Below are 27,538 nucleotides of genomic sequence, written 5' to 3'. Positions count from 1 at the left end.
TTCCTAGCCACCGTGCTTCTACACCTGCATTGCTTGCTGTTTGGGGTTTTAGGCTGGGTTTCTGTATAGCACTTTGAGATATAAGCTGATGTAAGAAGGGCTTTATAAATACATTTGACTTGATCAATCAAATTTAAAAGAAGGGTCAGATCCTTAACAAGTTTTAACAAGTCCAGGCGATAACAGGACAACACTGCTAAATCAAGCTTGGTTTCCAAGTTTCTAAACCATACCAAACCACAGTGGTGGAAAAAGTACCCAATTGTCATACACGAGTAAAGATACCTTAATGGAAAATGAGTCAAGTGAAAGTCTAAAAGTATTGTTTTTAAATATACTTAAGTATCAAAAGTAAATGTAATTGCTAAAATATACATCAGTATCAAAAGTAAAAGTATGAATCATTTGAAATTCATTATATTAAGCAAACCAGATGGCACCATTTTCTAGTTTTTTATTTATTTACTGATAGCCAAGGGTACACCCCAACACTCAGACATAATTTATGAACGAAGCAGGTGTGTTTTGAAGGTCTGCCAGATCAGCGCCATTAGGGATAATCAGGGATGTTCTCTTGACAAATGTGTGAATTGGACCATTTCCCTTTCCTGCTAAGCATTCAAAATGTAATAAGTACTTTTGGGTGTCATGGAGAACATAGAGTAAAAAGGACAGTATTGTCGTTAGAAATGTAGTAAAGTAAAATTTGGTCTGGGGTCACTAAGAAATGTCCTTGTTTTCCATGAAAACATACATGAAATGAGTTGCAAAATGAATAGGAAATATAGTCAAGACGTTGACAAGGTTGTAAATAATGATTTTTAATTGAAATAATAATTGTGTCCTTCAAACTTTACATTCGTCAAAGAATCCTCCATTTGCGCAATTACAGCCTTGCAGACCTTTGCCATAGTTGTCAATTTGTTGAGGTAATCTGAAGAGATTTCTCCCCATGCTTCCTGAAGCACCTCCCACAAGTTGAATTGGCTTGATGAGCACTTCTTACGTACCATACGGTCAAGCTACTCCCACAACAGCTCAATAGGGTTGAGTTCCGGTGACTGTGCTGGCCACTCCATTATAGACAGAATACCAACTGACTGCTTCTTCCCTAAATAGTTTTTGCACAGTTTAGAGCTGTGCTTTGGGTCATGGTCCTGTTGTAGGAGGAAATTGGCTCCAATTAAGCGCCGTCCACAGGGTAGGGCATGGCTTTGCAAAATGGAGTGATAGCCTTCCTTCTTCAAGTTCCATTTTACCCTGTACAAATATCCCACTTTACCACCACCAAAGCATTTCAGACCATCACATTGCCTCCACCATGCTTGACAGATGGCGTCAAGCACTCCTCCAGCATCTTTTCATTTTTTCTGCGTCTCACAAATGTTCTTCTTTGTGATCCGAACACCTCAAACTTACATTTGTCTGTCCATAACACTTTTTTACAATCTTCCTCTGTCCAGTCTCTATGTTCTTTTGCACATCTTAATCTCTTCTTTTTATTGGCCAGTCTGAGATGTGGCTTTTTCTTTGCAACTCTGCCCAGAAGGCCAGCATCCTGGAGTTGCTTCTTCACTGTTCACGTTGAGACTGGTGTTTTGCGGGTACTATTTAATGAAACTGCCAGTTGAGGACTTGTGAGGCGTCTGTTTCTCAAACTAGACACTCTAATGTACTTGTCCACTTGCTCAGTTGTGCACCGGGGCCTCCCAGTTCTCTTTCTATTCTGCTTAGAGCCAGTTTGCGCTGTTCTGTGAAGGGAGTAGTACATAGCGCTGTACGAGATCTTAAGTTTCTTAGTAATTTCTCGCATGGAATAGCCTTCATTTCTCAGAATAAGAATAGACTGACAAGTTTCCAAAGAAAGTTCTTCGTTTCTGGTTTCGAGCCTATAATCGAACTAACAATTGCTGATGCTCCAAATACTTAACTAGTCTAAAGAAGGCCAGTTTTATTGCTTCTTTAATCAGTATGACAGTTTTCAGCTGTGCTAACATAATTATAAAATGGTGTTCTAATGATCAATTAGCTTATCCAAGTTTATCATTTTAAAAAGCTAACACAACGTGCCATTGGGACACAGGAGTGATGGTTGCTGATAATGACCCTCTGTACACCTATGTAGATATTCCATAAAAACATCTGCCGTTTCCAGCTACAATAGTCATTTACAACATTAACAATGTCTACACTGCGTTTATAATCACTTTGATGTTATTTTAATGGACAAAAAATTGTGCTTTTCTTTCAAAAACAAGGACATTTCTAAGTGACCCCGAACTTCTGAACAGTAGTGTATAGTTAAGTAAAATACAGACACCCCAAATAATGACTTAAGTACTACTTTAAGGTATTTTTACTCAAGTACTTTACACCACTGCCAACCCGTCTTTGGTATAATGTCCCCATAACATTTGAATTGAGGAAGTGAGATCATAATCATTAGGATATTTTAGCGAATCAGCCTTCAGCCCCCCAGCCTTTAGATGTGAGCTGAACATTGCACTTGAGATGCGTTTTAAAATATTTTCACGGCTATAAAAAAAACTCCAGGCTTTCTTCATAACTGTCAATTTATTGAACAAAAATGTATAATTACAAAGGGCAGTTTGTAAAAAAAAACTAATCCCGTCCAAATCGTCCTCTGGAATAAAGGGCATTCTGGGGTAGTAATTATATAATCAAAGTTCTCTGGTAATACTAGTCCGAATAAGGCTAAAATAGGGCTAAAATCGGCCTGCGGTGGAAGGTGGCCAAACTACATCAGACCATGAGACATTTCGAAAATCGGTCTTCTCACGAAATCGTCTGTAGAGCCCGAACGATTTGGCCTACAAAACTAATATGGAAAGGGGAGACTCTCACGATGGTGTTCTCCGTTTTGCTCTACGACCCCCACAAGTGTCACGGGACTCGTCTGAAGGTAACCCATACAAACGAACGGAAGTATGGAGGAAGTTGTGTGCCAACAAAAATAAGGGGTTAAAGAGGTCTGCTATCTCTTAGTATTTCTAAGACAGACGCTTCAAAACCGTATTTTTTATGATTTCTTTTTGACTGTCCTTTTTGCCATTTATGAATGTGTTATTCAATATGTTTCAATGTGCTATAGTAGTTAAGGCCAACCTCAATATTTTATCAAATATATGTTTTTAATTATGCCTAAAGCGTTTCGAAAAATAGCTAAATGATCCATGGTATGACCATCTTAAAACAATTCCAAATGCTAGTTTAGTACCCCCCCTGGCTTAGACTTTAAGAGGTTCTGTCTCCCCTTCATCTACACCACAGGTGTCAAACTCATTCCACGGGGGGCCGAGTGTCTGCGGGTTTTCGCTCCTCCCTTGTACTTGATTGATGAATTAACATCACTAATTAGTTAGGAACTCCCCACACCTGGTTGTCTAGGGCTTTATTGAAAGGAAAAACCAAAAACCTGCAGACACTAGGCCCTCCGTGGAATGAGTTTGACACCCCTGATCTACACTGACTGAGTGTCACAATCGTTTGCATAAACAGATCAAGTATGTTGAGTTCCACATAATTTATTGAAGTGAAACTTAGAAAAAACAAAACAATAAAGAATAAACGAAACAATAATGCAGTGCTAACAGGCAACTAAACATAAACAATATCCCATAACCCACAGGTGGAAAAAATGCTTAAGTATGATCCCCAATTAGAGACAACGATAACCAGCTGCCTCTAATTGGGAATCATACAAATCACCAACATAGAAAAATAAACCTAGAACCCCACATAAAAAATATAAACTATAACAACCCCTAGTCACGCCCTGACCTACTCTACCATAGAAAATAAATGCTCTCTATGGTCAGGACGTGACACTGAGGTGGATTTACCGGGGACATGAGTAAGGGATCATAGTGCTCACCTGGTCAGTCTATGTCATGGAAAGAGCAGGTGTTCCTAATGCTTTGCACACTGTGTATAACCTATCGGCTCTATAAAATCTGCGATGAAAAAGTCACTTTCAACGGTCTCTACCAAAAAACTACAAAATTAAACATTGACTGGAAGGGCCTACCTGGCAGGCCTACCTGGCAGAATGATATCTTGATGATTTGTATCAATCGGTTGCATTTGTTTTGCATACTCTGCTGTCACATGTGCAGTACAGAAACCTGACAAACACCGCTAGCCTAACACAAAAATACTGTGACTAAAACTTGGCTGGGACATGCTTTCAATGGTGCTCTCCAACATCTGACAATAATATAGTGGATTAAGGGGGTACTCTGACTGGAACTCAAACCCTGGTCCCTGTGACTGTCATTCCAAAATCATTATACTGTCACAATCCTTGATATATGAGCTTTGATTAGGGTGGCAGGTAGCTAATGTTAAGAGCATAGGGCAAGTAACCAAAAGGTTGCTGGTTTGAATCTCCTAGCTGACTATGTGAAAAATCTATGTTCCCTTGAGCAAGGCATTTAACCCTGATTGCTGCTATAAATTGCTCTGGATAAGAGTGTCTGCCGAAATACTTATATGTAATAATACTATGCCTACCAAGTGGGTTAACCCTATTGGCACGATGCATAGGGTGTTTGCCTTTCACTTCCTTGTCCTGCCTTTTGCTACATTGGTTTCAGAAGTGGGATGGCGGCCATCGAAAAGCACGGCTCGGACGTGCTAGGGGGCTGAGTTGTCGAAGCACAGGGATGCGCCTTGAAGTACAGAGGGAGCAGTGTAGCAAACATTGCTATATGAGCCATGTTACAATTACCAGCAAGTGGGTTAACCCTATTGGTACGATGCGTAGGGTATTTGCCTTTCACGCCAGTGACCCAAGTTGTATTCCCTGCCCCACCATTCGCTTCAAAGCTAAAAGGCAAAATTATCTTGATGTCACTAGGTGTATCACAAAGATTTAGTATTATTGCAAGGGGTACAACTTTTACTGAACAAAACTATAAACCCAACATGCAACAATTTTAACTTAGTTACAATTCAAAAAAGTCAATTGAAATAAATTAGGCCCTAATCTACAGGATTTCACACAACTGGGCAGGGGTGCAGCCATGGGTAGTCCTGGAGGGGCATAGGCTTACCCACTGGGGAGCCAATTATAATTGATTTTTCACCACAAAAGGGCATTAGACAGAAATTCTTCTCGGTTTCATCAGCTGTCCAGGTGGCTGGTCTCATACGATCCCGCAGGTGAAGAAGCCAGATGTGGAGGTCCTGGGCTGGCGTGGTCTGCAATTGCGAGGCCAGGTTGGACTTCCTGACAAATTCTCTAAAATGACATTTGAGGCAGCTTATGGTAGAGAAAAAAAACATTAAATTATCTGGCAACAGCTCTGGTGGACATTCCTGCAGTCAGCATGCTCTCTCAAAACCTGAGACATCAGTAGCATTTTGTGTGGCAAAATTGCACATTTTAAAGTGGACTTATTGTCCACTGCACTAGGTGCACCTGTATAATGATCATGCTGTTTAATCAGCTTTGTGATATGCCACACCTCTCAGGTGGCTGGATTATATTGGCAAAGGAGAAACTCACTGATAGGGATGTAAATAAATCTGTGCACATAATGAGAGAAACACGCTTTTTGTGCATATAGAACATTTCTGGGATTTATCAGCTCATGAAACCAACACTTTACATGCTGCATTTATTTTTTGTTCAGTGTGCTTTGATGAAACAAAAAGGTCAGAACTCAAAAGCCAAATCAAAATAATTTATTTTTTGTGACATTTCATACAGTTTTAGAATTTAGTGTCTCAAACACTTAATTGATCCATTGCCATATTTCCTTGTTGCCACCCCAAACCAAAAATAAAAAAATGCCAAGCATGAGAAAAAAGCAATTCCTGTAGATTTTCACAAGCCTGTCTACCTCAATGTCATTACCATATGCTTCTTAAAATGATTTCACATTAAACAGTAAGATTTTTTTTTTTTTTAACAAGTGGATTTATTTCATTACACTAGATCACTAGCTGCTCAAAACTCATGAAATGGAGAAAAAAAAAAGCCTCTGATTGTTTAAATCATTTATAACTACATTACTAAACCCCAAGTCAATGCATCAAGTATTTCTCTCAGTTGAAATCTCAAACATTGTCAAATGCGTGATTCTTTGCCAATGCGATTTCACACACAACTTTGGGGAAACCAACCTACCAAGATTGGGAAAAGCGTTGCACAGTAGGATTAAAATAAATAAAATGTAAAAAGCAAATAACGTTGTCCAGTAAGTCCAAACTGCAAATACCCAAGTCAAATTTCGGTCTTCGTTTTTATCAAATTTGAAAACAGCAAACTCACCCTAAAAAGCACAAAATCTGCAGTGGTGGATAAATGCCAGCCTCCCCTTCTCTGGAAGTTCAGCACTAGAACAAATACATTCTCCCACACACACACCTCTAGTGAAGGGTTAATAATATGATATAGCATAGGCAACTACACCTCTACAGTTCTAATGTTCAGTTTAACTGGGACAAAGTTTCCCCAAAGGACTACATTACCTAGCCGAACGATTCAACTCTTGTGCGTCGCAAATGGCACCTTGTTCCCTATATAATGCACTACATTTGATCAGGGCCCTGGTCAAAAGTAGTGCCCTTTATAGGTAATAGGGTGCCATTTGGGACACAACCAAAGCTTTTACCCTACCAAGTCAACTAGGATCGTAGGCAGCTGGCACATAGCACATAGAAATGGTCTGATATCATTTAACCCCTTTACTTCGCTGCCAAATGTATTATATAAGCTAGCTAAATCACTCTCAGCTAACAGCATTCAGCCTACTTCTGAATGATATTGCTATACCATCATTTATTTATATTTACAATACACAGAATGTGTTGCTAAACCTGAATATCCTGCATTGATGTGGAGAAACCAACAAGATCTTGCCAAGACCATTCCGGTCAACTCATCAACCTAAGCACAGACAGTCAGGTTTGACTGCATCGACCTTAGCCTGGTCTCAGATCTGTTCGTGCCCTTGCTAACACCATTGCTGTCATTGTTAAGCCAAACATGACAATAACATAAGGAGTTAGGGCAAGAGACGAAACAGACTGGCACCCAGTCTACATTTCTATTCCCTAGGTTTCCATAAAAATAGCCTAACTAAGCTACAATCCCATTGTGAATAGTAAGTTGTAAACAGAGAGCCTGACTGATTATCAGTATGTATGATCTGAATCCGTTAGAAGACGGGAAATCCAGACAAATCAGGAAATAAAGATACAAATAGATGAAACAACTTCAAATAAACAGCATTGGACCAGGAGACTGCGATCTGCGAGTCGGACCGCGCGTTGCGCTGCTCCTACCCAGAATGGATTTCAACTTTTTAAAAAATATTGTAATAATTCACCCTTCCTTCTGCAAACAAGAGCCTTCCAGCTCTGGGCAAAAACCACCGACATAAAACTGTAGCTTGATTGTTACTGATCATTTTGTTGACCTTACAGATAACATAGTTGAGACAATAATTACCAAGCCTCAAATTATATATTTTTTATTTTCAATGAATAAACAGAGGATCATCTCTAACGGCCTAATTTCAGGTCATCGATTCTGATTCTAGAATGTTAGAATCACAATGAGCCGCTCGTTAGTTTCATGAAAATCAGTGCAACAGCAAACTGAACTGTAGCACTCTGTCCCAATCTGTTTGCTTAGCAGCAGTCAATGCATTAACAGACATCTTAATTAATCAACCCAGCTTGTCTACAGCCATTTATCCGTGCCAAACCTATGCTCACAAGAAAAAAATAATGTCTCGTCGTCACTGTGTTGTTAGTGATATCTTTGTATGTGTACACGACATGTATGCATGTTCTATTCTTTAGTGCATATGTTTCTTGCAGACCAACATCTATTCTTTAAAATCAAAAATGGTAGAGGGCCTTAATACAGGGCCCAAATGTCCCACCTCCCCTCAGTTAGAGAAGAAAATGAAACAGCCTCCAAAGAGAGCACATTGATTTTAAAATCATTGATTTTAAATTCCGTGAATACATTTGTTTACGAGGCCTAATTGAGATCTTTTTCCTTTTTAAAAATCACTGTGAAAGTTCACACTTCTTAAGCAGTTTCTTTTTTTGCCCTACTTTCTCCTGGATGTCCCCAGGCTTCCATTTTCATTTCATTGTCATTTCACAAAGCTTTTTTTCCTTTCTTTGGGACAATGCTCCAGGAGGCAGACAGGAGGAGGCGGCTACCGTTAAGATTGTTGCTTTTATATGCATTTCATTTTTTATATATTTATATCCATGTATATATTTCATACTTTTGTTTGTTTTCGTTATTCATATCGGAAGTTTTACTTTGGCGATACCGGGGGGATGTTCTGCTCTTTGCCAGTGTGTCGGGGGCCACCTTGGGGGGAGCTGCGGCAGGCTGGTTGGGGGCCCCGTCTCTGTTCACGGAACTTGAGGCCCCCGTAGCCTCCCTGTCTGGAGGGCCCGTTGCTGCGGTAGTAGCCTCCATCCCGGGAGTCACGGTGGTCACGATCACGGGGACGGGTCTCCTTGCACTCCCAGCCACCGTCCCTATCCTGGGCTTTGTCCTGCCGGTCTCCCCTGGGGCGGTCGCCCGAGCTGGTGGTAGAGCTGGAGCCTGGCTCCTCTACCTTATTGACGCGCAGCTCACGCAGAGGCTGGGCTGGCGTGGAAGGGGAGGCTGAGGCTGGGGGGGGCGGCGGGGGGGCTCGCTGGCACACCTCGGCATAGCTAAGCTTACGGGGCTCCTGAACAAGAGCCATAAAAAAGGAACAATGAGTTCAAAGGAACAGATGTAGATCTAAGAGTTCAGGTAGAAAATGGAAACCAATTACGTTTCATAAAATTAAGGAAGCAATCCCAATGTAAAACAAAGCAATCATCTCTAAATGGCTAGATTAGAGGTACAGGATTATCTTTGGTGCCTCACCACTGATGCAGGGGTAGCGATGGTGGCTGGTGTGCTGGGTGTAGCTGGAGTGGAGGACACTGTGCTGGGTTGAGGCTTGGGGCCAGGCATAGCTGGCTGTGTGGAGGGGAGTCCGGATGGGTTGGCCGCACAGGGAGCAGGTGTGGGTGGGGTCACTTTGGGGGCTGGGGGCTCTGCTACCCTCTCCACCGTCTCCCACTTCTTCTCCTGATGGGGTACACTACAGAAGAACAAAAAGCAGGAAGCCCCATTCGACCCAAAGTTAGTTTTAATGTCATTATGAATGAAGCAGACCTTTGCATGCTTCTTTGAGCTCTATTTATTGATGATTCTAGTCAATTCAGCACAACTTCATTGGCAGATCACTAATTAACAAGGCAAGTCTAAAATTCAACTGTGACATTAGCTTTACAGCTCATAGACTGTAAATGAGCTAGCCATCACTAGCCAGTGATCTAGCAATTTCATTTAAAGGATTGAAGAATTACCAGCTAACATACGAAAATGTATGCACTCACTAGTGTAAATCGCTTTGGATAAGAGCGTCTGCTAAATAAAATGTAAACAGACTTAACTTCTTTGGGATAGGGGGCGGTATTTTGACGTCCGGATGAAAAGCATGCCCAAAGTAAACTGCCTGCTACTCAGGCCCAGAAGCTAGGATATGCATATAATTGGTAGATTTGGATAGAAAACACTAAAGCTTCTAAAACAGTTAAAATAATGTCTGTGAGTATAACAGAACTAAAATGGCAGGCAAAAACCAGAGGACAAACAATCTAAAAAAATATATAAAAAAATCTTCCTACCACTGATTAATGGCTGACACTTTTATAATAGGGCGAAATTGTGCCCGATTGCAGTTCCTAGGGCTTCCACTAGATGTCAGTCTTTAGAAAGAGTTTCGTGCTGGTTTTTGAAAAAATGCGCCAGAAATTGTAGTTTTTCTAGGTGGCTCCCATTTTGGCTGTAGTGTTTCCAAGCGCGTTAATGAGAGCGGGTTCTTTGGTATTTTTCTCCGGTAAAGACAACGATTCAGTCTTAAATTTTATCGTTTATTTGCATATTAGGGTACCTAAGGTTTGATTATAAACGTTGCTTGACTTGTTTGGATAAGTTTATTGGTAACGTTTGGGATTCATTTTGTATGCATTTTAAAGGAGGGAACCCGAGTAGATTATTGACTGAAGCGCGCCAGCTAAACTGAGTTTATGGATATAAAGGACATTATCGAACAAAAAGACCATTTGTGATGCATCTGGGACCTTTTGGAGTGCCAACAGAAGAAGATCAAGGTAAGGCATTTATTATATTTCTGACTTTTGTGTCGCAACTCCCTGGTTGAAAAGGATTTGTTATGCATGTGTGTGCTGGGCGTTGTCCTCAGATAATCGCATTGTTTGCTTTCACTGCAAAGCCTTTTTGAAATTGACACGGCAGCTGGATTAACAACAAGGTAAGCTTTATTTTGATGTATTGCACTTGTGATTTCATGAAAGTTTAAATTTGGCGCTCTGCAATTTCACCGGAAGTTGTCGAAATGAGCTAGCGTCCCACTGATCCGCAAGAAGTTAAGTCTCTATACACAATTTTACACTCTAACCCTCTGAAAAAGAATGTACAGACTTCAGCCTATTTTCCCATACCTGGGGGCAGGTGCATGGATGGGGGTTCCGTGGGGGAGTGCAGCAGGTTTGGCTGCAAGCTGAGCAAGATTAGAGACACACACTGCCTCCTCATGTTCTGGGGCTGGGGTCGGGGCTGGGACTGGTTCGGCACCCACTTCCTTGCTCGATTCCTTGTTTGCTTGTTCCGGCGTCTGTAGAGAGTAAGTAAAGACTGAAGTAAAGCATATGAGCAAAAAAAACACCACCCAAACTAACTTGAGATCTGCATGTGAAACTCCAGTTTGTGATTGACGCAAAAGTCTGACTTGATCATATGCATCTCAAGTTAGGATTCTGTCCAAAATGAAGTGATAGGAGTGTGGTAGCAAGGCGTTAACCATACGGTTCCCGTCTTAACCTTGTCTCTGTTCAGTCCTCGCACCACGTCTGACATCCTATTCTCCAGTAGGGGCTCTCCCTGTGTACTGGCCACACAGCCCGGCAGCGGGGGGAAGTTAGTAGCGGCCAGGTCAAACTTAGGGGCCGGCACCTTTACCTCAGCCAGGGGTATGGGCCTCTGGAGGGGAAAACAAAGAGATAACATTTACATTTTGCACCATACAAACTCAAAATGTACATAATAACAAAATAAGCTTAAAAAATAAAAATAAAAAAACGACATGCAAACAAGGAAAAAAGGCAGTTGAGTTGATAACCGGTTTGGTCCTGATTTAAATCTATTATGCAAAAGAAAAATAACTATCATTCGTCTTGCAACGGTACCGTAATCCGCTCATCCTCTCTCCTCCTCCTTGTGCCTCTGTATGTAGTCCTTCTGTAATCGAGGACAGAAGAGGTTATTAGAAGTGGTTCAGAAACTAGTACACAAGTGTTCTGTTAACTGACTTAACATTCTCCATATCAGACCTTCAGATCTCATAATCTTAGCGCTCATCGGGACAGGTGTGGAGGATCATAGCTTAGGGGAGAGGGGGAGCGTAGGTAGAGGACGAGGAGGAGAGAAGGGGAAAGACCCAAAGCCAGTCACACTCCACAGCCTGCTTTCCCCTCCTGCGCATCAAGTTGTCATCACTAGGTCTGATGAGATGACCCGGAAGAATTCACCACTTCAAAAACAGAATATCATTGTTCCATTAGGGGGATAATACCATCCCTGGGGACCGCAATGTGTTCTGTCATAATACCAGATCGAGATATTTATTTTTACTTTTACCCCTTTTTCGTGATATCCAAATTGGTAGTTACAGTCCTGTCCCGTCGCTGCAGCTCCCCTATGGACTCAGAAGAGGCGAAGGTCGAGAGCCATGCGTCCTCCGAAACACGACCCTGCCAAGCCGCACTGCTTCTTGACACACTGCTTGCTTAACCCAGAAGCACCAATGTGTCAGAGGAAACACCGTCCAGCTGGCAACCGAAGTCAGCTTGCAAACGCCTGGCCCACCACAAGGAGTTGCTAGATCGCGATGGAACAAGGAAATCCCGGCTGGCCAGACCCTCCCCTAACCCAGACGATGCTGGGCCAAATGTGTGTTCCGGTCACGGCCGGGTATGACACAGCCTGGGATCGAACCTGCGTCTGTAGTGATACCTCAAGTGTTGCGATGCAGTGCCTTAAACTGCTGCGCCAATCGAGAGGCCCCCCGAGAGACCTTTATGAATACAACAACAAAAAAGTTCTTAAGTGTCAGGCTCACCTTCCGCGTCCAGCCATGCTTCCGTCATCGTTGAGGTCCGAGGAGGTGGAGATGTGGGGGAAGGCTAAGGTCAGGTCTGGAGGTGTCTGGGTCTGCAGAGGTCCAGGGCCAGTGGTGGGGGGCTGGGGACTCCTCAGGCCAGTCAAGCTCTCCAGGGGAACAGGGGCCATTTCGCCTGGTCTCCCCACCTGGGGCTTCACGTGTGCCCTAATAAATACGACCCAGGGTTACAGAGGCTAATCTTGGCACAACTGGGACGTGGTGGGGATACAAATAGCATGCAGCATCTAGGCCTACATTTGATGATATATACGCCAACATGCAACGGATGTGCGAAGAAAACTGAAAGACAAATGTCGGCTGAAATTAACTTTGCAAGAATATTACAAACACCACACCCGCCTTTCAATTCATGCATTTGTTTTTTCAAGCCCATGTCAGACATCAATCTTTGCACTTGTCGGGACAGGTGTGGAGATTCAGGGTTTTGGAGGGAGAGGAGTGGAGTGGTTAGGGGTGAGCACAGGAGGAGAAACAGAGAGACCCATTCCCTCCAAAGACTGTATTCCCTCTATGCACATCAATGTGTCATCAGGTCCAACCAGTGTCAGGGTTATACATGACACAAGAGTACAAAAGAAGCAGCCAATCATTAGGTCTGCCAACTACTGATCTTTAGAAATACATGCATTTGTTAAGTGGTGGACGCATTTCTCAATTTAAAAAAAACAAAGTTAACATGGGTATCCGTACCAATTTGCCAGCTAAAATAAGGTTCTTATTCAGATTGCAAAGGAAAAGTTACCAGTCAATCATTTTTGGCTGACCAAATCTCCATTCCACATTACAGTAGCTAGCTGTCTTATTTATACAGTCATCAAATGAAACAGATTAGGTCACAGGAATTTCCCTCACCTCTTAGTAAAGGACATTTATTTGGTAGCATGACTACATTACCAAAGTACAGCTGTACTACGGAAACATTTATAATGAAACTAAGAGATAAATGAAAATAAATAAAATGGATGGTTTGTCAGGATGAGAGAAACGGTTAAATGACAAAATGGAGAGATAGCTAGATCACTGTGGATAGGAGCCAAGTCATACTTAGAACTGTTATCTGAGCTACAGCCTATAAAACTTATTAACCAGTGGTGTAAAGTACCTCAGTAAAAATATTTAAAAGTACTACTTAGGTAGTTTATTGGGATATCTGTACTTTACTAATTTATATTTTTGCCAACTACTTCACTACATACCTAAAGAAAATGTACTTTTTCCCTGACACCCAAAAGTAATCATTACATTTTGACAGGAAAAATGGGCCAATTCACACACTTATAAAGAGAACATCCATGCTGCCTCTGATCTGGAGGACTCACTAAACAAACGCTTAATTTGTAAATGTTACAAATGCAGAGGCTTGCGGTGCAATTAAACGGAACTTCTTTACTTCGGATCAAAATGTTAACTCACTCATCCAATCCTCACACCTCCGTTCACGTACCTGATACATTCTTAAAGCAACAGTGACATTACTGCGTATTGGAGTGTTGGAGTGTGCCCCTGGCTATCCATCAACAAACAATACATTTTGCCATCTGGTTTGCTTAATATAAGGAATTTGAAATGGTTTATACCTTTACTTTTGATACTTAAGTACATTTTTGCAATGCCATTTACTTTTGACACAAGTATATTTCAAACCAAATACTTTTAGACTTTTACTCAAGTACTATTTTACTGGGTCTCACTTTAACTTGAGTCATTTTCTATTAAGCCAGCTTTTCTTTTACTCCACCAATTATTAACTCTTCTAAACATCTTGCAAACAGAAGCTGTCAAATGACTTAACAAATCCTATATGTCAATGTTAAAAGTATTAACTGAACTGTTATGCGCTGGCTGTCAGAGCTAAGACCAGTTATAGATTTAGTCATTTGGCTGTAGACTAGTATAGTAAGACATGGGATAATGCTCAACTGTTCAATCAAAATCAAATTTGATGTAGCATATTTAGCAGACGTTATTGCAGGTGTAGCGAAATGCTTGTGTTCCTAGCTCCAACAGTGTAGTAGTACCTAAACTGTTATAAACAGCTACGAACTAACAAAGCTGTCAGTGGTATTGCAAGAGATGGGGAAGCGATGAAGCTGATACAGTATAATGGCTGTACCTGAAGGCATTTATTACATTCTTTCTTGAATAGAGGGGTACACTGCGGGGACAGACAGTAAGAGAACAGGTGGTGAATTCAAAACCTTACCTTGGACTGGTTCATTCAATAAGACTCATACACTATTAATATGGAAATGCAAAATCTGTGGTTTTATGTAAGGATATATACCATTAGGCTACGGCCACAGAGACGCATGGACAAGAAATACTTCGTATTTGCATTCATCAATTGCCTGTTTTTGTCAGTCAAAGGTTCAATCCAAGTAAACCATTTTCCCGACAAGCTGCATAAGTAAACAGGCGAAACTATTGTGCGTTTCTGAACGGATAATCTCAAATTGAAAAACCACTGGATCAATCCATAATTTACACAATTTCTGTGCGGCTGTAGCCTTATTCTATGAAGAAGGGAAAAAATGGCACAAAGTATTGACCAATTTTACTATGGTTTATCCACAAACTGGCATGTACGGGTTCAAAGCATTTTCACCCACAGAAAGACAACTTGAAACCACTCACGGCACTTCAGAGAGAATAAAAGATCAACTTTCAACGTACCGGTTTCTGTTATAGGGCCGAGTCATATTAAGGGAGTTGTTGCCAGTTTTATAGTGTCCAGTAGAACTGAATCCATTCACAAAGCCACTGTTGGGAAATGGTGCCTGGAGATGTGGGAAAAGGAGGAAGAATACTTCATTGTCAATATTCTTAAACTGAATTTTTCCTTTTTGTCTGATCAGCCCAAACCCGAGAAACAGCGGGATTGGAAGCACATGGTCAGTCGCAGTGTAGTGCAGGAGAGTTAGTCATTACACAAGTTTCCACCTTACAAATCACATTTATACAGGTCACTGTTGAACAAGAAATATCAATATTTTGTAATTCTCCATTTCATTAATAAGAAGATATATCTTCTGTAGGATTTTCTCAATAAGACTAACCGAATTAAATTAGTTGACACAATTTACTAGGATAAGGTTTATAGTGTGCTGAAACTTATCAAATAATTTGAATATTATACATTTATACCACAGTTAACACCATAAAGATAGTATATTGAGTGTTGATGTTCACCAGAGGAGTCTCGAAGTAGGGTGTAGGAGAGGGTGTCCAGGTCTGTGGTACGATGCCGTAGAGAGGGTACTGCTGCTGAGGGCTGTACACGTGCTGCATGTACAGGTTAGGGTTGTACTGGGACTGGGTCTGGGCAGCGTACATGCTGCTGTCCATGCTACGGTAGCCATTCTTAGCAAAGAACGTGTTGATGGCTTTTATCCTCGCCTGGAAGTTAGAAAAGAAAATATATTAAAATAAAAAAAACTTGTGAAAAGAAACTAAATGTGGAAATTTGTCTTTGGCTTCACAATATGATTGCGAAGGGAAGAGAGATTAATAAAGGGAGGTGACAATCTTAAATTACAAGTGATTGATTGTGTTATGTAACTCACCATGATAGGCTTCCCCTGAAATGTTTTCACCTCTTCTCTTAGATATCTGTGTGCCTGAACAGAGAGAAAGACAAACAGGCAGAAATTCCATAGGTATTCAACAAAATTGGGATTGATAACTGCTTACACCAATTAGAAGCCTGAATACTACTTTATACACCAATCAGATCCAGCTTACCTGTTGAGCATCAGTGTCAGATTGGAATGTGATGTACCAGTTGTTGTTGTGCGCAAACTCCACACTAATCACTTTTGGACAGTTGTCATTTTTAAAGAGAGACTCCACTTCCTGAGGGGAACAAAAAAAAAGATAAGAGTATGTGAGTTGTTGCTCAAATATAGCAAATGTGCATTTTTACTTGGGAGTACTGCTAGCAATTCACCTTGTCACTTACAATAATACCACTGGCTACAAATAGTTGTAACATGATTGGGTAAAAAAATGGTTTTATTTTAGTTGTAAGAGTAATGTAACCACGGCAGTAACATGGTAATATATTGGTTTTAACACAGTCGCCTGACCTCTACGGGTGTTGTCTCAGGAACCTCCCTCAGGATGATGATGCAGCGCTTGTGATTAGGACGCACTTTCTCTCCTTTCTCATCCACTTGTACCATTGGAGAGGCTGAGAACAAGAACAAACATCAGGGTCACAAATTACATCACTATCCAGCTACATTACCAGTCAAAAGTTTGGACGCCTACTCATTCCAGGATTTTACTTTTTTTTTTTTTTTTTACTGTTTTCTACATTGTAGAAGACAGCAACACTATGAACACACATGGAATCATGTAGTAACCAAAACAAGTGTTAAATTAAAATATATTTTATATTTGAGATTCTTCTAAGTAGCCACCCTTTGCCTTGATGACAGTTTGCACACTCTTGGCATTCTCTCAACCAGCTTCATGAGGTAGTCACCTGGAATGCATTTCAATTAAATTAACTGGCCCTTATGAGGACCACCAAAGGAAAGGATGACCCAGAGTTACCTCTGCTGCATAGGATAAGTTCATTAGAGTCACCACCCTCAAAATTGCAGCCCAAATAAATGCTTCACAGAGTTCAAGTCACAGACACATCAACATCAACTGTTCAGAGACGACTGCGTGAATGAGGCCTTCATGGTCAAATTGCTGCAAAGAAACCACTACTATAGGACACCAATAGGAAGAAGAGACTTGCTTGGGCCAAGAAACATGAGCAATGGACATTAGACCAGTGGAAAGCTGTCCTTTGGTCTGATGAGCCCACATTGGAGATTTCTGGTTCCAACCGCCATGTCTTTGTGAGACGCAGAGTAGGTGAATGGATGATCTCCGCATGTATGGTTCCCACCGTGAACCATGGAGGAGATGTGATGTGTGGGAGTGCTTTGCTGGTGACACTGTCAGTGATTTATTTAGAATTCAAGGCACACTTAACCAGCATGACTACAACAGCATTCTGCAGTGATACTCCATCCCATCTGGTTTGCGCTAAGTGGGACTATCATTTGTTTTTCAACAGGACAATGACCCAAAACACACCTCCAGGCTGTGTAAGGGCTATTTGACCAAGAAGGAGAGTGATGCAATGCTGCATCAGATGACCTGGCCTCCACAATCACCCGACCTCAACCCAATTGAGATGGTTTGGGATGCGTTGGACTGCAGTGACGGAAATCCAGCCAAACAAGTACTCAGCATATGTGGGAACTCCTTCAAGAGTGTTGGAAAAGCATTCCTCATGAAACTGGTTGAGAGAATGCCAAGAGTTTGCAAAGATGTCATCAAGGCAAATGGTGGCTACTTTGAGGAATCTAAAATATATTTTGACTTGTTTAACACTTTTTTGGTTACTACATGATTCTATATGTGCAAATTCACAGTTGATGTCTTTACTATTATTCTACAATGTATAAAATTGTAAAAATAAATAAAAACCCCAGAATGAGTTGGTGTCCAAACTTCTGGTACTGTACATACACTAACTATAATTGTATGGGTTATACCACTCCATTGTCCAAAAAGTATTGCCATTGGTGCGTAACAAAAAAAAAAAAGAAATGTATCAATACCATTCAATCATAAGTCCACTTGTTCCTAGACTGGTCACAGAGCTGTTTGTGCCGTCCCACATTGACCATAGGAGTTGGCAAGAAAACACAAACAGATTTGGGACCAGGGTACATGGTTCCACAAAAGTAGCAAAAATGACAAATAAAACAACGGTATAGTTCCTTACACCGGAGTATGTCCAGGATGATCTCCATGTCAGTAGTGAGGGCCTTGATGCTCTCCATGCTGGCTATGGTCCATATGGGGACAAACTGGTCACTGTCCATCTGGGACATCAGGTACAGGTCCTTGGACAGGTTCTCCCTAGACATGAAATGAGGGTCAAGGGTTATCATCATAAAACATACATGGCGATCAAACATTCACATTTATCCTAAGGAATTAACTTAATATATAATCACATAGCCAAAGCCCCATCAGACTATGGTCATTCAGTAAGAGATAGTGTAGCAAATGTTTTCAACTACAAAACTAATGTGTGCTTTTAATTGGACAAGTTCAGGTACTATCTCCCAGTTACAAACATAGGAACAATTACACTCACCTAGAGGTAGAAGACCTAACCTAGAACATGTGTACTCACCTTGAGAAGCAGAACTCCAGTTCTTTCTTGAGGGAGTCTCTCAGGTTCTCTGATGAGAGGGGCCTTTCCTCTGTCAGCTTGGTCTCCCCTGCAAACCAACATGTTTCATTAGCATGTACTAAGGTAAGTCCGAAAAGACATCCGGAAGAGGGCTGTCGGAATAATGCATCTGTAAAAGTGTTATAATTTGTCAGTGAGAAACATGCAGCCTTGTGGCTATGATTGACTGATCTTAACCATTTGTATTGTATATGGTGAATTATGGGTAGTGTGGTTAATTGTGCTACATACCTGATGTGCCGGTAGTGGTCTCAGTGGGGGTGAAGCCCAGGTCTGGGGGATCCATGCCGTTCACAGTGATCTCAGCTGCGGATGCTGTCGAGGAGCTGCTGTCCTCCAGGATAGTGAAACCAACACTGTACGGTTTACAACTGGGGGAGGACACAGACTCGGAATAACCTGGATGGGAGAGAGGGTACACCACGGGTGTCATTTATTGTTAGATTCTTCAGTTAATAGGATGTGCGATAATTGTAAGAACCTATTAGTAGCCTATTCGAAATTCCACTGCCGAAATGTCTGCACTTGGGTAGAAAGAGTGCAACAGGGGTCGTCATTTATTGTTAAACTCATAAGTTTGTGATAAATTGTAACATATAAATTTTGTAAGCTAACGTGGATATTTTGACTGGCCATGTCTGTTGCTGCTGTGTCACTGCACCCTCTTGGCCCCACAGTTCTATAAAGAGAGTTCTCAATAACAATAGGCCTATAGATTTCAGTATATGTGGCATTGATGTCATGTATAGTACAGCATAGGTTGTGGTATGTTCCTTCTGTTGTCAGCCATAATAGCCCATCAGAGACAAGTAAGGGTTATTTCATTGATGTGGTGGATAAGATGAGCTTTCCTGAATGTAAAAGCGCTTTGAGCATCTGGAAATGTGTTCTGAAATGTGTTATGCATAGCCAATCAACGATTATAAATGACACCCGATGTACACTCTCTCCCATCCAGGTTATTCCGAGTCTGTGTCCTCCCCCGGTTGTAAACCGTACAGTGTTGGGTATGGTGCTAGGTGTGTATGCAATCAAAAAAAAGTATGCACTCACTTCACTCTAAGGTGCATTGGCTAAAAGATTCTGCTAAACGGCATACTTAATTATGTTGTTAAGTGTCGTTTCTCACCCTCAGTGACGTCAGCCGGGGGCCACTGTGCTCCGTCAGGAGGGACCTCAGCGGGGGCCACAGACACCTGCCACACCTTGGCATTGGGGTTCAGACCGGCGCCCTTGGAGGTGACCTTGGAACAGGGGGAGAGGAAATGCACTTGAAAATGTACAGTATCATACACTTCAGGGTTGAAAAACAATAACATTTGGATTTTTTTAATGCAGCTTCAGTTTACTTTCTAAACAGACTGAATCAAAATGGAATTAATCCCAATCCTGACATACTTCTATTGTCTCCCTTTTTCATGCTGCCTGAGGAACACTCATCAAGTCGAAATGTGTTGTGGTAACGCGTCCTGATGTATTGTCACTCTAGGCTGATCTGCTCTGTAAATTATTTGCAAATAGTTCACTAAAATTGGTGCCATCATACAGGCCACCTGTCTTTATTTCTTGCCATGTCAAATACAGTGCAATTTTCTTGCCCATCCTAAAACAAGGGAATTACACTCAGCATAACATTTGCGTTTTGATTGTGCACACAACCACACAAAAGACAAAATATACTTGTCTGCGCTTCTCACACTAGGTAGACTTGTTTTAGGTAAGGGTTTCCCTGACTCAGTCCGGGGGCAGTGCTCCACGTTTTTCTCCCAGTTTATTTTTGAATCTTTAAAACTGCCCAGTGCAGCCAAACACTTAATTTTCCTGTGATTTAGAGCTGGATATATCTATCTCCACACTGAAAAGGCCACTTGAAATGTGAGCCTGTTGTGGTGGGAAGGAATTTTGGCCTGCTGTAAATTAGTTAATACACCAATAAGAGAGTCCCAAACATCTCTCAATAACATTTTGCTTTTAGTTTCCGCTCCACACTCTGTCCGAGCTAAATTATTGCTTGAAAAATTCAGTGGTGTAAAGTACTTAAGTAGTTTTTGGGGATATCTATACTTCACTACTTATATTGACAACTTTTACTTCAATACATTCCTAAAGAAAATATACTTTTAACACCATACATTTTCCATGACACCCAAAAGTACTCGTTAAATTTTGAATGGCTAGCAGGACAAGAAAATTGTCAAATTCCCGCAATTATCAAGAAGACATCCCTGGTCATCCCTACTGCCTCTGATCTGGCCGACTCACTAAACACAAATATGTCCGAGTGTTGGAGCTGGTTCTACATAAATAAATAAAAAAAACATGAAAATGGTGCCGTCTGGTTTGCTTAATATAAGGAATTTGAAATGATTTATACGTTTCCGTTTGATGCTTAAGTATATTTTAGCAATTGTATTTTATTTTGAAAAATAAGTACATTTAAAACCAAATATATTTGGACTTTTACTCAAGTACTGTTTTACTGGGTGACTCACTTTTACTTGAGTAATTTTCTATTAGGGTATCTTTACTGTTACTCAAGTATGACAATTGGGTACTTTTTCCACCACTAGAAAAATTACTCTGCTAAGAAGCCATTTGTTTCCATTTGACCATTTTAATTAAAAATATTCACAGTAAGGTACAGAAATGATTTGATATTGAGATAAAGGTCCAATGTAGAAGTTAATTGTTCATGTAAATACCATGTAATGTGAACATGAATTGTAATTACCCTGTAGTAACATTGGATAACCCCCTAATGTAAATCTGATAGAAATGTTAATCGTATTCAGGAGAAAAATTTGACAAAATATATAACATCAATCTTGATACAAATGTATCAAACGCCTCAAGGATGTATTACATTCGTTTCCATGAGCACAAAATCCACATGAAAACATAAAGATTCATAAGCAAGTAGGTAACTAAGCTATTTGGGAACCAAATTGAATTCGTGGTCGCTTTATACATTTTATTTTCAGTACAACCACTGATCGATAAACTACTATGATCAAGAATGCCAAAGCAAGCATGGCGCGCTGTCCCCATCCACTATTAACCTTAGTCATTTGCAACTCGCGAGCGTGTTGTGTTGCCTACATTGTATCAAATAAAGTTGCTTACCTCGAGAATAACAATTTTGTTGTACTTTGTGGATAAAAGTTTAAAAACGCCAATGATCTTCTATTGCGAACAAGAGTGAGAAGCAGAACTTGAGATACTTCACAGTAGTTATATATATAAAAAAAGACTACCCGTAAAGTCGATTGTTTTCTAAAAATCAACATGCGGTTCTCACTGAACTTCACCTACATCCTTAGCAGATGGACCCACATGACATGTATCCGCAGACCTCGCGCTCTCTTCTGTATGCTTTACCGCCAACCCAAACCCAGAATCGCTGTTGGCAGGCAGCACTGTCAATCTCAAACGATACACATGATATTTTGTTGCTGCTGCTACCGAGCCCTTAATCATTCCTGATGATACTTGAGGCACGTGCCACGTTCTCTCGCCCCCGCCCCCATGTTCTAAAATATAATATAGGAATTCGGAAATTAGTATTCTTCACAAGAGCATCTTGTCCGGTCTAGGGAGGATCCCCAATCCCCAGTTACATGACACCATTTTAAAAACGGGTGTGCATGGGCTTTTGAGGCGTGGCACTAATCCAAAAAGGTGTAGCTAGCGCTACATTTTAGTAATTCAGCAGACGCTCTTATCCAGAGCGACTAACAGAAGCAATTATGGTTAAGTGCCTTGCTCAAAGGAACACCGAATTATTTTTCACCTTATCGGCTCGGTTACTGGCCCAATGCTCTTAACTGCTAGGCTACATGCCGCCCCAGAGCTGTCAGTTACGTTGACTGGACATGACAGACAAAATATGTTGACTTAGTATGTCAGCTACATGTGTCATTAAAGCAACAATGACACAAATAAAAACAATAGTGTAACGACCCTGGGTTTATAAGCGCGGAAATCGACTCTGCCGCTTGAGCATGCTTTTGCGGCACAGTCGATAGCGCGCCGGACCTCGGGCTAGGGGCTAGGAGGTCGAGGGTTCGAGACCTGCTCCCTGCTGTTTCATTACATTGGTGTCGTTACAATACTGTGAAAACAGATATATACTACGGCCCATAGCTGGACAAACTACAGCATAAATCAGTAAATACTTAGCTAATGAATGGCCACGCTAGCCACGTACTTAAACATTGTACCATACATGTGAAGCATTTGATATTGGTCGTCATCTTGTTTCACCTTTGAGTCCACAGAGCTAGCTTTAGATAATAGTAAAATCTGCCACAACGTTACCACGGGGGGGGGTCGTACCTAGTCACCACCTGCTACAAAATGATCCACCCTTCTCGTTCTAGTCTAACTGTTCTTCCTGGCAAGAGCAGCTGTCACATCTCAGTATACATTGTGGTTTTAAAATAATTTGATATATTAAGTAGCACACCTTACACGGTGCACAATACGTCCGACAGTCCCTTAGTCTGGCAAAGCAACTCGAATTAATGTGTAGCAACACACTTGCAGTGCTTGCTGCTGCCTGGTTGTATCTCGTTACTGTAGCCACAGTTTCTATATAGTCATCTGACACCGACTGTGCTGCATAGGCCAGGTATTTGCAACGCATGTTAGCTTGCTAGGTAACGTTGATTCGGCGAATTTGCTTGCTGTTTGGCTGCATAGTTTGACAGCATCGGTGCGCCTGCCCGCCGTCTCCAATTCATAGTCTACTAAATAACATTACAGTTGTCACTGCATAAAGATTACTAGGCAAACTCACAAATTAGCTAGCTAGGCTGCTACTGCTAACTAGGTTAGCAAATTAAATGGCTGCCAAAGTAGATGGCTGAACTAAGCTTCAGATAACGTTTGGCTAGCTAGCCAACGTTAGCTGGCTAACTAAGTTACTCATTACTTTGTTTGCAAAATAAGAAAATAGAAAATATTGTTTGTAACGTTGATTTACCCTAGCAAACCAACTGTTTGGTGTAATGAACGACAGCAAATAAATCAGTCAGCCAAACATATGGCAACATACCTAGCTAAAGTGAACTATAAATAACCTCAACCAAGTTCTCGATATGAATCGGATTGGTAGTTAGCAGAAATCATTGCAAATGTAGGTAATATTATCGGCCTCAAGAGCCTATGACAGGCATGATGACCCTATTTGGAAAGGCAGTGGCAGGCAACAAATCATGGTGGTAGGAATGGGACTTAGGACGAGATGGGGATGGTGTGTTGTGTGTAGGCTAGGCGACGTTAGCTTAGCTAGTTAGTAAGAGTAGAGGCCGCAACTCACCATGCCGCCTGACCCTCCCCCGATCCCAAGTGGTGTGTCGTCCTCCACACAGGTCTTCGGTCCCGGATCACCCTCCTCCTGCAGCAGCCGCGGCTCTCCACCCTGGTCCGAACTCATCGGCCGCTCCTGGCTCACGACTCCCCCGTCGTTTTCCTCCCAACCCCCCGGCCTGCTTGCCACTCCTAGTCTCTCAAAATACTGGTTTTACTGTCTACAATCAGTCTGCTTATCTCGTGCTAGACTTGTTTAGCCAACACCTAAAGCTAACTAACTAGACAGGGTTAGCAAGTAAGCTATCCTACTTAGCTAGCTAGCCGGGTTGAATCAACGTGTATGAACCAAACTCGCACGACAATATACTACAGACGAAAACTATGCGAGCTCATGAACCTACTTATACCACCTTTGTCACTAATGTTTCTTCCCACACATTTTTACAAGCGTCAAAGGCGAATTCTTACCCGGGCAACCGAAGCGGACACTAGGGACACGCACCCTGCACGCACCTTTCTAAGAGCAGGCAGAGGCAGACATTAGTGAAGTCCGCCACTGTCCCAACTCACATTGCGAGTTCGAAATGACCTTTGGAACTTTGGTGGTACTTTCCGTTTCCGGTTGACAAACTTAAAAACAAACAGCTTGGTCAGGCAGGGGTGTCAAAAAAAAAAAAAAAAGCTTTCCCTTTATTGTACAATATTTTAGTACGTTTGATCCAAGAAGGGCAATACTTACCAATGCAACTGAGGTGCAGTTTTTGATAATTATTTGCTTATAATAGCGTTTCTAAACCAGGGCTCCAACCTTGGCCATGGAGAGCTAACGTTTTACCGTCCTGTACGTTTTCGCTCCAACGGTAATCTAGTTTATCTGATTCTAATAATTAGCTTGTTGATTAGCTGAATCAGGTTAGTTACAACTGGGGTTGAATTGAAAACCTACAGGAGGGTAATCTCTCCAGGAACATGGTTGGAGAGGCCTGTTCTCAACCTTTATACTTTACTCTATTGGTAGGATGATGAATCAGACAGGCTGATTCTGGTAGGCTATATACACAGCCTGAAATTAATGACTGCAAAATCGTCAAAGTTTTCTTTAAAGCCAAAATGTTTAATACAATTGCATTTGAATTTACTCTCCCGGTAGTCTGGTGTGTTGGTCTTACAGTTGGGTGAAATTTGAGACCAAATATCCACAGGAAAATATTGTTAGGGTGCTGGTACTGAAGTTGAAATTTCTATCACCTGGCACTTGTGCAAAACCATGTAAATACCTTCTGACTTCAGTTAGTATGCATGCATTGTGTTGGCCTACACATGTTTGCTGATGACCGAATGGCACGAGCACAAGATGGACGTACATGCACGCAATGCATACTAACAGAAGTCAGCAGGTGTTTACATGGATGGCAAGGCAATGAAGAGACCTCGAGAGGACCCATAATCAACAATAGAACCATGATTATCGCCTTTATTATCGCCTTTATATTATCGCCTTCACTCACTCGTGTGAGTGAAAGGAAGTCACTCTTGAGTGGACAGAACTTTTAGTCGAGCCAAGCGGCATGTGGTCGAAGATGACGGATGAGAGTGAGTCTGATCCGAAGAATGTACTTTATATTGGGTTATGGCTGGGTCGTGCCGCCGGGGAACTTGGAGGTACTGTGGAAAAAGAAGATAAAGAGCTTAAAGACAGCAGATGTTGAGTTTGAATCCGATGAAGCGAGCAATAACAAGGGATATGGTGTGTTGAGGAAGATTGGTGTTAAGTACAGAGTGAGCTGTACTCCAGACCGAGTTCTGGAGGTGAAATGGAAGAGAATGAGGGAGAATTACTGGAGGTGGCAGGTGTGGTGAAGATATTGGAGCCTAAGCCTCGCTCCAATGGATAAAGATGCATTTGGTCCAGTGGGAGTGACATTTTTGGGAAAAGTTGTCAGACCCATATGTGATTTCATGGTGGGTGGGAAAAGGAGTTGGGTGCAGTTGAATCGGTGAAGGTAACCTGAAGTGGTCTTGTGATGATTGTGTTTTTTCCCCTCAGAGGGGGCGGACGCTCCGCACCACACAAATGGGGAAAAGAGATGTTACTTGCTTTGCTCCCAAGAATAGGGCACCAATGAAAGGAGTGATTACTGGGGTAGAGGTGAAGATGGAGCAGTGAAAAATTCCTGGTGTCTGTGACGCCTGCTGTTTGGTGAGACGCAGACCCGGTGGCAAGCGTGGTGAAACAGATGAGGCACTCTATTTCAAATATTATTTGTCACATGCTTCGTAGACAACAGGTGTAGATTAACAGTGAAATGGTTAATTATAGTTCCATTTTCAACAATGCATAGTTAAGGATAAGTTAAGAAATAAAATAAAACATTGAAATAGTGAAACAGCGAATAACGAATAAAAATAACAAGTAGAAATATTATGGCTATATATAGGGAGTAGAAAACAACATGGCTATATACAGGTAGTACCTGTGCCGAGTCTATGTGCTGTACATATAAACTCAGCAAAAAAAGAAAACATCCCTTTTTCAGGACCCTGTCTTTAAAAGATAATTCGTAAAAATCCAAGTAACTCCACAGATATTCATTGTAAAGGGTTTAAACACTGTTTCTTAGGGATAGGCGTCCCGTCAACGGGGCAATTGTAAATCATGCAGCGATGTGGAAATATCATTAAGACAATAACAGGTTAAAGAAGGTAGGCAATTAAGGTCACAGTTTTGAAAACTTAGGACACTAAAGAGGCCTTTCTACTGACTCTGAAAAACACTAAAAGAAAGATGCCCAGGGTCCCTGCTCATCTGCGTGAACGTGCCTTATGCATGCTGCAAGGAGGCATGAGGACTGCAGATGTGGCCAGGGCAATAAAATGTAATGTCTGTACTGTGAGACGCCTAAGACAGTGCTACAGGGAGACAGGACGGACAGCTGATCGTCCTCAGTGGCAGACCACGTGTAACACCTGCACAGGATCGGTAAATCCGAACATCGCACCTGCGGGACAGGTACAGGATGGCAACAACAACTGCCTGAATTACACCAGGAAAGCACAATCCCTCCATCAGTGCTCAAACTGTCCGCAATAGGCTGAGAGGCTGGAATGAGGGCTTGTAGGCCTGTTGTAAGGCAGGTCCTCACCAGACATCCCCGGCAACAACGTCGCCTATTGGCACAAACCCACTGTTGCTGGACCAAACAGTACAGGCAAAAAGTGCTCTTCACTGATGAGTCGTGGTTTTGTCTCACCAGGGGTGATGGTCAGATGAACGTTTATCGTCGAAGGAATGAGCTTTACACCGAGGCCTGTACTCTAGAGCGGAATCGATTTGGAGGTGGAGGGTCCGTCATGGTCTGGGGCAGTGTGTCACAGCATCATCGGACTGAGCTTGTTGTCATTGCAGGCAATCTCAACGCTGTGCTTTACAGGGAAGACATCCTCCTCCCTCATGTGGCACCCTTCCTGCAGGCTCATCCTGACATGACCCTCCAGCATGACAATGCCACCAGCCATACTGCTCGTTCTGTGCATGATTTCCTGCAAGACAGGAATGTCAGTGTTCTGCCATGGCCAGCGAAGAGCCCGGATCTCAATCCCACCGTCTGGGACCTGTTGGATCAGAGGGTGAGGGCTAGGGCCATTCCCCCCAGAA

The 27,538-nt window shown here is 41.9% G+C and overlaps 1 protein-coding gene across 2 annotated transcripts; it reads right to left on the bottom strand.

Moving 5' to 3' along the window:
* Positions 1-5,694: 5,694 nt before the first annotated feature.
* Positions 5,695-24,460, bottom strand: LOC129860499 (la-related protein 4). 2 transcript variants are annotated; one of them, XM_055930922.1, is made up of 17 exons: positions 23,891-24,460; positions 19,700-19,814; positions 18,802-18,969; positions 18,511-18,598; positions 18,094-18,230; positions 16,388-16,491; positions 16,044-16,154; positions 15,866-15,919; positions 15,492-15,698; positions 14,976-15,079; positions 14,416-14,457; positions 12,240-12,446; positions 11,308-11,359; positions 10,943-11,101; positions 10,564-10,736; positions 8,918-9,137; positions 5,695-8,735 (listed from the first exon to the last, which is right to left on the bottom strand). In XM_055930922.1, exons 1-17 carry the CDS (start codon positions 24,005-24,007, stop codon positions 8,310-8,312), a joined length of 2,484 nt encoding a protein of 827 aa, XP_055786897.1. In that variant the 5' UTR covers positions 24,008-24,460; the 3' UTR covers positions 5,695-8,309. The 2 variants fall into 2 exon arrangements, with proteins under 2 accessions (XP_055786897.1, XP_055786898.1); XM_055930923.1 differs by lacking the exon at positions 14,416-14,457 and having other exon boundaries at positions 23,891-24,459.
* Between the last annotated feature and the right edge of the window lie 3,078 nt (positions 24,461-27,538).

Source organism: Salvelinus fontinalis, chromosome 8 (assembly GCF_029448725.1).
Source record: "Salvelinus fontinalis isolate EN_2023a chromosome 8, ASM2944872v1, whole genome shotgun sequence".
Taxonomy (NCBI): domain Eukaryota; kingdom Metazoa; phylum Chordata; class Actinopteri; order Salmoniformes; family Salmonidae; genus Salvelinus; species Salvelinus fontinalis.
This window is presented reverse-complemented; position numbering and strand designations above follow the sequence as displayed.